Source organism: Etheostoma cragini, chromosome 8 (genome assembly GCF_013103735.1).
Source record: "Etheostoma cragini isolate CJK2018 chromosome 8, CSU_Ecrag_1.0, whole genome shotgun sequence".
In the NCBI taxonomy this organism is placed as follows: domain Eukaryota; kingdom Metazoa; phylum Chordata; class Actinopteri; order Perciformes; family Percidae; genus Etheostoma; species Etheostoma cragini.
This window is the reverse complement of record NC_048414.1, coordinates 4,146,750-4,157,461: the sequence shown is the minus strand read 5'-3', so window position 1 is coordinate 4,157,461 and position 10,712 is coordinate 4,146,750. Positions and strand designations below refer to the sequence as shown.

General features: G+C 39.1%; 1 protein-coding gene across 3 annotated transcripts in view; it reads right to left on the bottom strand.

The window, feature by feature from the left end:
* Positions 1-10,712, bottom strand: part of LOC117949150 (copine-8-like) — a 64,816-nt gene that overhangs the window by 22,448 nt on the left and 31,656 nt on the right. For all 3 annotated transcript variants that reach the window (XM_034879193.1, XM_034879190.1, XM_034879192.1), the window contains exons 6-7: positions 6,016-6,092; positions 1,170-1,233 (exon numbers count right to left, since the gene is read on the bottom strand). Coding sequence is in view for 2 of the 3 variants with exons in the window: in XM_034879190.1 (XP_034735081.1) it covers positions 1,170-1,233; positions 6,016-6,092 (141 nt within the window). In the remaining variant the exon portion in view is untranslated. The remainder of the gene's footprint in view (positions 1-1,169; positions 1,234-6,015; positions 6,093-10,712) is intronic.

Genomic DNA, 10,712 nt, shown 5'->3' with positions numbered 1-10,712 from the left:
CAGTTCTGAAGGCAAAAGGGGGTCCAACCCGTTACTAGCATGGGGTACCTAATAAAGTGGCCGGTGAGTGTATCTACAAACATATCAATGAAAAATTAATTTTTACCCACTGAGTTCTGGGAGCTTAAATTTTAAACTTCATCTGCCCAAAAACAGACACTAAAAGATAAAATAAAGATTATAAAGCTTAATTCCACACTCTGACACAGCATAAAATTATCTGGAATCTAGAGTTAATTATCTATTTTCAATGAATTCCCGTGTTCTTGATTAAGCAATTTCTTGAACTTTTGAGGGAAGACCCCCAAAATGTGAGATTCACTGTTTTATGTTTTGACCCAAAAGAAAAAAAGTCTGCTATTACTTCACTAGAAGCATGTTTTTTGTTTGTTTGAGGTGATCTTGTTTTCTCTTTGAAATAAAGAAGGATTCAAATAGACAGAGTTGCAGTCCGGCTCATTACAAAGTTCAACCGAAGACATCACAACAGTGTCAAAAAGTCAGCTGGGTCTGGAACTGAAAAGCATTCCCCTTTAACTGGTTGTCAACTACCACTATGAACAAAAGGGGAATTTCTTGCGTTCAAAGCGAACAGAATCAAAAATCTCTGTGCAACAATTAGGGCCTACTACAAATCATACATAACTTGTTAAAATGAAGTTTTAACGAGTTTTGTTTAAGTTTATTAGGTACACCTAAAACTAATATATATATATATATATATAATAAATAAAATACTAAATAAATTCTATTATCATGAGGGTTTTAATGTCCCATTTTTGTTTGTGGTGTTTCAAATATTCTATTTATCCTCTCTGATATAAATTAATAAGTACTGGCTTTATCGCAGAAGTGCTGTATAAGACTGCATTAGTCTTTCTTAAGTGTACCTAATAAACTGAGTTTTTGTAATGTACCTTTGTGTTTGTATTCACATAAATTCAATATCCAAGAGTTAATTTTGCATGAAATTGAAAAAAGTGACTTCAGCCGAAAAAGGACACCTCGTTAGTTAAAGTTTTTAGCTTAAGCTGTGTGGAGTGTCAGATGGGTCAGACTTGTCCCTTTGGAAGGTAGAAGAACCAGAAGGTTGGTCTAATAAGAGGAATGTATCTGATAGGTCATAAAGTTTTCTTTGAAATGCATCAACAGGGGAACCGAACTCTTACCCTGCAGTTGCTCAGCTCTTCTGCTCTCACTATGATGGTGCCACATTTCTTCCCTGGTATCCCACTAGAAAAAAAGAGAGCAAAAAAATATATATATATATTCCCACATATACACAATTAAGATGCCAAGGGCCTCTAACAATGGGTTTGACAATGGTCTTGTCCTACCTGACAACAACAAAACATTGCTTTTTACACAACTTTATGCACTTTACAACCCTGTTTGCTGATACGTTGGGCTTCATGCAAACTCTTTATTCACTGATCTGTATCTAAATGATACATACTGTACTGGATTTTTTACATTGTACATAGTGCATACTGTTTTAGACTATACTCTATATATCATTGAATTGGTTCTACTGCACATTCAACAATGTATCTCTATGCACTTCACGACTGCTTGAGTTTATGGTTAGAGAATAAACTGCATTTTGTTCAGCTCAAAACAATACTGATGAACACTATCTTTTTCTACATGTAGCTTTTATCAACCCCTGGCACACAAAATAGTTTCAGGCAAACAGAATTATTTATGACACGGATAATCAAGCTGTATGCGAATGTAAGCTTAATCTGCGGTGAAATGTCATTTAAATGCTCAAACACACACAAAAAAAAAACACAATGTAATGTTCTATCAAGTGGGACCCCTGTAGACCCGGATTTAAATTTCTCCTCTTCTCAGTCTCTCTCCCATTTATTGGCCTGATTGTCTAATTAAATATTAATTTATGCTGAATGAACACCTTCAAAAAAGAACATCAATGTAATGTAACCACAATCAGTGACATTTCAGCTGCAATGTTTGTTTACATCCTGAGCTGGTGAAGCGTAATATTCAGCCATTAAAGCCAAAGGAGACTGACCACTAAAAATAGACCAAATGAATGCCACAGACCCCGGGCCTGATTCAGAACAAGGAAGTGAGAGAGATAATTTAATTTGGCTAAATACGGTCCAGTACAATAAGAGATGTGGAGAAACTGATGGCAAATTGAAGCAAGGCTTTGATACCCCCGTCACCTGAGACACACCGCTGTCCTTTGATACACGGGGAAGCATTCAGTGAAATTAATTCATTGTACGAGCAGAGAGAGTGCTCAGGAAAGAGGGAAGATGGAAACTGGCAGATAGATGGGGGAACAACAAAGAGATGGACAGAGGAGAGGAAGAACAGAGTCAGAAAGATAGAGGAGCAGATGAGAGGCTGTTGAGTGAAGGGAGAGGCTGAATACATCAGAACATGGTTTCCCACTGACATGGAATATAGCCTGCAATACCCAAGTGTGCTGATAATTAATATCTTATTTGTAATAAAAATTGTCACAGTTTGAAAGTTCAAAATGAGGACCCAAAACCAGTCAGGCAGGTTGGCAGGACAAAAAACAAGAAATCTAGAAACACTTGACACTAGAAGATGCACTGAGCCAGGAACAAAGACAGAAAATCTAACACTGAAACAAGAAAAACACCATATACACAAGTAAAGGAGGGCGATAACAAGGGACAGGTGAAACACATCAGGGAGGGAAAACACACAAGGCATTAAGGAAAAAAAGACATGACATGTTAGAAGAACCTACAAAATAAAACAAGTAACAAGACAAAACCCAGGATCACGACACAAAATGGTATTTAAGAACCACAATGTTTGTTTATGGATTTGTACTCATGAAATACACAGTGATTTCATTACTTGTTGATTGTCTGGTTTGTTGCTCTTTAGTTTTGTGATGCTTTTTTACTTAAGGCTCTGACACACCAACCAACGGCCGACCATTGGCAGAAAAGGCAGTCAGACTTATCAGTCGGTTCCCGTCTATCAAAAACGTGCCTCGGAACACACCGAAGAGACGCCAACTACAGTCTACGTACTGCGCGTGCGCAAGACATAATCCGTCTCCATAACAGCAGACGGCTCTGATCTGTATTGCTGCCCAAAAAAATAAAACCGGAATTGAATTGACGGAACATCTTTCTAGACCTAGTAAAGACAGAGCAAACTATCGTCAGTCATTGTTTTTATTAAATACTGTTGATGGAAGTCAAGAAGGCTCGTTGTTACGATGGCTAGTAATAAGAAGACACCGGCGTTGTCAGCTCCGGTTTTCCCGTGCACTGATTCGCTAGTCAAGGGCTAACACTCCACCAATCAGATTGTTCACTGAGTCCGACTGCCCACTGGCCGATTTAACAAGTCAACTTGGCCAAAATGGATGCCGACGGCTCCTCCAACTGACGACAGCACGGAACACACCGAACAGACTGCAGTCGCCGATGTCGCCAGACTGTCCAACGGCTGATAATCGGGTTGGTGTGTCAGAGCTGGAGGCAGCGGAGTAAGTGCAAACAAACACACACGTGCAAACACACGCACACACACACACACAAACACACACACCCACACACACACACACACATACACAAGCATTGCTAAATAATAAATAATATCTAAAAATGTCTTCTAAAAAACGGATAAAAAATAAATCTAAAAAACGGATAAAAATAAATCTAAAAAACTGATAAAAATAAAACATTAGGGTATGCACGGACACAGCAAACACACACACACACACACACACACTCTCTCTTACACACACGCACACACACACACACACACACACACACACAGTGAACACTGGAGGACAGGGGATGAGGCTCGGGTCAGACTACTGATGGCTTACTGCCTCAGGAGGAAAACATAAGCAATAACAAATTGTTCTCTTCAGTAAGCTGAAAAATATGCTGCAGTTCTGCTGTGTGAAAAAGAGCTGAGATAATATAAGACACTCCAGATTATGGGTTGAGCTTTAATAAAGATTTGTCTGTTTCATTTCGGAGAACTTGGGCCATGTCTTATGAGGAGCCTTTGATGGTTTTGAGAGTAAAATGTCTCCCCTCAGAAAGTGTATTTGTTGTGTGTGAGCAATAACCTTTCCTGGTGTGGATGAAGTTTGCTAAGAGAGTGATTTGTTTTCTGAAATTGGGTTGCACTCTTTACAAAATGTAAAGGTTTGATGGGTTCCTTTTTATTTTGGGATGATGGGTATGCAGTATTCTCCCGCAGCCAGACCTTCCTTCACAGCGCTGTGGAGGAGGGTCTGGCAAGTCCGCACAGCATTCCGGGAGGTGAGAAAAACGTGCTCTGGTTTATTGGCATTTATTTAAACCAATCACAATAGTTTTGGGCGGTGCTAAGCATCGAGCGGAGCCACGGTGCTGCTGAAAAGGAGCTTGTTTTGGTGGAACATGTGTACGTTCAAAAGTTGTTTCAGTCGTGTAAAAAAAAACTCAGTTTGGACAGATAGTCTAGCTAGCTGTCTGGATTTGCCCTGCAGAGATCTGAGGAGCAGTTAACTATAGTCCTCGTGAATTCACCGGAGTTTAAAATTACAATACAAAGAAAGCGGAATATAACAGACATCCGAAAACAGACATCTGAAAAGAGGGACATCGGGGTAATGTCGGGCAGAACGAGAGCAATCCCGCAAGAGGAACATTGTGGATATACAGTAGGCTAGGTATGCAGTAATTACAGTATAGGTTTATTAGTTGTCTTATGTTTTTATTATATTAGTTGTCTTGTCTTTGATTGTTTTCAGGCCTTTCATTTCTACTATTATAGAATATATATTTTAATTAAATATCTCTATACTTGAATTGTTTTACTGTTTTATTCTTTATATTGTATAAATACATTTTTCAGTCACCTGTAAAGCTTTTTGAACCTGTATTTTTCCTCCTGTATTATTTCTTCCTTTTGAACCACATACATACAAACATATATTTACCTGACTAATTTCCATCCCCGATTTAGTAACAGATTTTTCTATCTAAAAAAAACCTCACTATTTATGTCTTAACACATACAATTGTGTAAGACTTTTGAATAAACACTATACACCGCAACATTATCCAAACTATTAAAATCAGGTTTAATATTAGGCAAAGTCGTATCAGAGAATACGTAAACCCAGTTTCAGTCAGTACTGAGAAATATTTGATATTTGACTCTCCCCCCGTACTCTAAGTAATCTTTAATTGTGTATCAGCAAACCTATTGTTGATGACATTTGCATTTCTGTGGACAACACAAGCCTTTGCCTCTTCAGTCACTTCAAGACTTTTCTGGGATTTTTGTCAATATTAGATAGTTGATATTAGCGTGATTGGAAAGATTATGGGAATAGTGAAAGGGGGATTCCTGTGGACTAGACAGTGCCTCTAAACTTAGAATAACCACACAAAGAGCCAGAAAATAAATGTTTCATGAACTGGCTATACGTTCAGCTATTTTGTTATACTAGAGAGCAGAAATCTGACATTTATTCAGATGAAAAATGTTCATGATTATTACTTAAGGCTTCAGTGGAGGCTTCAGTTCAGTTTAGGCTTCTTTGTAAATGGAGCTGGGAGCTCACCACTGACATCTCCCCTTTGGGTGAACTGTCCCGTTTCACTACATGCTGTTTACCACCCCGACATGTTTACAGTCTGTCATTAGGCCTGCTGCTGTTTAACTATTCATCTCATTAGGCTGATGGAGACACTGTACGCTTTCATCAACATCTTGGCTTGTTTTCATGCCCCTGATCTGCTTCCCTTCAAAGCAAGTGATCTTAAAATGACATGCTGATTTTCCATTCACACCACTGAATGGAAGTGAATCTAAAATCGGAACCTGAGCCCAAACAGCTTTTTTGAGGCACCTAATGATTGTGGCTCTGTGCTTAGAGTAGTGCATTACAAGCCTTTTGCCCATTCACTTTCAATTATGAGTGTGTAAATAAAGAAGCAGTGACTGTGTTTGTTTGTTTTCCCGTGTGCATGATATCCTACTTACATCAAAGGTTTTTCCAAGCGGCTTCCCAGGGAGCCGACTATCTCACCCAGCGTACAGAAGGCCTGGCCCAGGAAGTCCTAAATGTGTGAAAAAGTAAACACATAAAACAGAAATAAAGAAACATTTAGAGGTGGAAGAGCATATATAGTGTGTATACACATATCCACATTATATACTGTACATACTGTATACAGTACATATAAATACATTTACAGCATATTTCTTCATTTAGCATATAAGGTTGATTCAAACACACAAACAGCTAAAAGTAGGTTTCACATAATGGAAACTCAAAATGTTTATTATTAAATTAATGTATAAGACATTACATATATCCATGAAATTGTAAAGTGATCCAGTACATGCTTAAAACTGAGTTTATTGGTTTCTGCTCTTTGTCGCAATAAGTGAATCCTATGTTTTTAATTCCAGCTTTTCATTTGAGATTTTGCCACTTAGAGCTGAAACGATTAGTTAGTCAATTAATCACTCATCGACTGTTTTCCCATTTTATTATTCATTTCGGTCAACATTGTCTGGTTCGAGGTTGTCAGATGTGAAGTTTTGGTTCTTTTCTTTGCTATATATGATAATAAACGCAATATAGGTTTAGGTCTGTTGGTTTGATGAATTAATCAACAGTCATCTTGGGCTCTGAGAGATTACAACGGATATTTTTTACAATTTTCTTACATTTTGTAAACAAAATTATTTATTGATTAATTAATCACTTAATCAACAGATTAACCTTTAATTAAAATAATTGTTAGTTGCAGCTATTCTGCTACTTTTTATCACAATATCTTTGACAATCAAGACAAACAGTAGTGAGCCAGTTGCGTGATTAGCTGTTGCTTCAGTCTGACTGATCAAATGATCAGGACACAGATCAACAGGGGCACGTGGAGAAACAAAGCTGTTTATTAAAGAAAAAAAAACAAAACTGTATTTTCTCAGTTCATGCACATAATGTGAACACTACAGAGGCATCCAGAACACAAAACAGCTACTCAGGTTGTGACGTATTTCAAGTTCTTCATAGTCAGAGTTCAATGTTTCTCTTGTAACAAAGAGTCATAATTGATTTTACTGGATTGATTGGGATCTCCATTAGCTGGGGTCATAGACTAATCTACACTAGCCGGAGTCTTGTGCAGCTATACATTGCCGTGCATCATTACTTTAAAAACAACCATCAAAAAAATTCAATACATCACTATTGTTGGCTGTCTTTCTCTTTTTCATGTATATCTTGCACATTGCAGCATGTCCTGTGTCCTTGTTGATCACTGTAGGGTGACCATAAGACAGGATTTAGTTTAGGGAGGAAAAGCCTTTGGCCAGCAAGAAGAGCAAAGAGCAGAGATAGAAGAGGGGGTATAAAAAGTCTGTTTACAAGGAGGGTTTGTTCACGCACTGCTACTGAGGCCTCCTCTACAAGAAGTGTGTGTGTGTGTGTGTGTGTGTGTGTGTGTGTGTGTGTGTGTGTGTGTGTGTGTGTAAAAGTGCTTGACAGATGAGCCGTGCTGGCGGGCAGAAAGCTGCTCTAAAGATCTTTGCCGGTGCTGAGCAAATTTTCCCCATGCCGAGGTCTCGAAACAAAAAGAGATGACAAAAATGCTCTGGCCTTTCCATAAGAAATATGCTGCTCGCTAGCAGCGCCAGCCCACTGCCTGCTACGCCTCAGATATCTCAGAGCAGAGGCTTAAGGGGCCTCGCACAAACAGGCTCAGTGGTGGCAGGAAAAAAAAGTTGGTTAGAAGGATATCTCTAGTAAAAAAGATCACAGATAAATCCCATCCCCCAAGTCCTATATTCCTTCTTTAAGTCTCTCCTGCTCATTAGGCTTCTAATAAACATAGATACAGTATTTATCTATCATATATGATAAATATATACTTACAGTATTTGTTAACATGAGTCTAATTTTTGTCAAGTATGACTGATGGTCATTATTACATTTTAATAAAAGGCAAAAAGAGTATCTCCCAGTTGGATTTTTAACACACACAAAGTATATACCAATAGTCCGAAAGGTACTATGATAACAGCTGTGGCTAACCATCCAACCCCACCCAAGGTAATAAACATTTAAAAGCAATGAAAACTAAATATAAAAAATGCCCCAAATATCTCAAATAAAACAAAGCACAGTTAAAATGTTAAATACTGTACATTACAAAAAGAAAACTAAAAATGTGCTCATCAAACACTTGTTTTTGAGTCAGCCAAAAGCTATAATATAAAGTAGTGACTTGGAAATTTCTTTAGCTGTCAAATTCTGTTTTAGTCAGAGTCTGCGTTTCGTTTCTGTCGCTACCCCGCATTACAGGATGCATAAAGTATGAGTGTAAGAATGTAACGTCACCCCACATCGCTTAGAGCACCTTTAAAGTCCAGTGATGCCCTGGGGTCAAGTCTGGTGAAGTCCCACATTTGCCCCACAATTTGAACAGTAACAAAAATGAAAATTGCACAAAAACCTTTTCATGGGTTGTTTTACATACAGTACATGTGCGTTTCTAGCAATAGCACATTTAATAAGGGGGAATAAAGGTTTGCAGTAGAAAACTGACTGCTTTCAAATAGTCATGAGGGAACACAAAACCAGTTAACTTAATCACTGCCTGTAAACAAAAAAGGTATCTCTCCGTCTGGATTCATTTGCTAACCATCCATAAATGATATTGGTATATTTTACCACCAAAATACACAGGAAGGATTGTGCACAGGGCCGTAATGAGAGTCCGTCAGAATAAAAATGCAACATCCACTTCATCTACAACAACAAGATACACAGCCCTTAACTAGATAGTACTGTATGCTGTGTCTTTGCACATATTCCCCTGCAGCTATCTCTGCACATGGTATGAAAACCATATGGCACAGGAAAGCATGTGCTGTGAAAGAAAGAGGAAAGCCTCAACTGCTGCCATTAATGTTGCCAAGAAAGATACTGTACTTTTCTCCCTCTAGTTTCTCTAGTTATTGAAAGCGACTGGGGATTGACTTTGCCTTGACAATGGAGCCATCACTGCGTGCCAGATCTCCAATCCCACACATCCACAGCGACGACAGGGTGCATCCAAGCGTCCTCAGCCTTCATGTTGCGAGGGAGTCGCTACGCTCACATTGCTCAGCTCTCTGTGGAAGCCCGGGGGGATGCTGGGGTTGAGGCTGAGGAAAAGAACTGCCTGCAGTTGGCAATGAGTATGAAGCTGGGTAATAGGAAGAAGGCTGGGGGTGGAGATAGAGCCCAGGTTATAGACAGAACTGGAGCAGGGTGCTGCTGGGGCTTCTGGGTGCACTGAAAGTGAAGGATGGGGCTAAAGGGCAGTAAAATCGGAAGTTACAGGTATTAAAACAAGATGGCTTGACTAAGACAGGCTGGCTGAATAGTGTTTGGGAGTGACTTTAACCTGCAATCCATCAGCGGCAGGCCGCGCAAACTACTACTGAGCATAAGCAGCACCAAACGTCTGCTAAGGAACGACAAAGCTGACATAATCTCATTGCTTTATTAAAGCCTGCCAGTAGACACTAACATGTATGTGTTTTGAACTTGGAAAAAAGCCTGTCAAATTGTAGATGTTCACTCCCATTCTCTATCTGATCGTGTTTAATTTTAAGTTGTTGTTTTTTTATACCTTTTTTGATTGATGCCATGGTGCTCTTGGCAGTGCCCAGGAGGTGTACTGGCATCTCTCCTGCTACCAATTCACACTGCGTACTTTGGTGTGTACAGGGACTTGAACCGGTGACCCTCCGGTTCCAAACACCCTACAAACTGAGCTACTGCCAACTCTCAAAGTTTGATGAGCGAACCATCACTCTTTAAGTCAGTGCTGAAAGCACTTATTCCAATTCCATATACTTATTTTATTCCAATGTCATCTTTTTGTTAAATTAAAAAGGGACCTATTTTAACCAGATTAGTGGATTAGTCGAGGAGGAAATGAACCAACAAGTCATTGTTTTAGTCAAACATTTCTTGGACAGAGCAAACCCATGCTTTAATTTGCACCTAAAAAAATAAGCAAGAAAAACTTAACTTGTAAATGGCTAAAACCTGAGGCTCCCTAAATTGATTGGATAGAGATATTTATTTAAAAATTATATAATGGAGAAATTGACATACTCCCTCAGATTACACCAAGATAAATGTACACGTCTGGTCAGGATGTATTGAATTCAATAAACCCTAGTCTATATCCACAACGTTCCACTTTCGGGATTGCTCCGTTGCCAACAGATATTCCACCAGATTTCACTAATATAGGCCGCATATGCATTGCCTTGGGCTTCATTTGTGTTGTAATTTTAAACGCTGATGGATTTTTGAGGACTACGATTAACTGGCTCCTCAGATCTCTGCAGGGTAAATCCAGACAGCTAGCTAGACTATCTGTCCAATCTGAGTTTTCTGTTGCATGACTAAAACAACATTTAAACGTACACATTCCACCAAAACAAGTTCCTTCACGAGGCTATTTTGCAGAGACGCAGTGGCACCCTACGGCGCCTAGCAACGTCCAGGACGATTGGTGACTGGTTTAACAAAATGCCAATAGAGCAGAGCACGTTTTTCTCCCATCCCGGAATGCTGTGTGGACTCACCAGACAATGCAAGACTCTTTAGACCCTGATGACATGGCTTTACATGATTGACATTTACATGAAGATGACACGACACAATT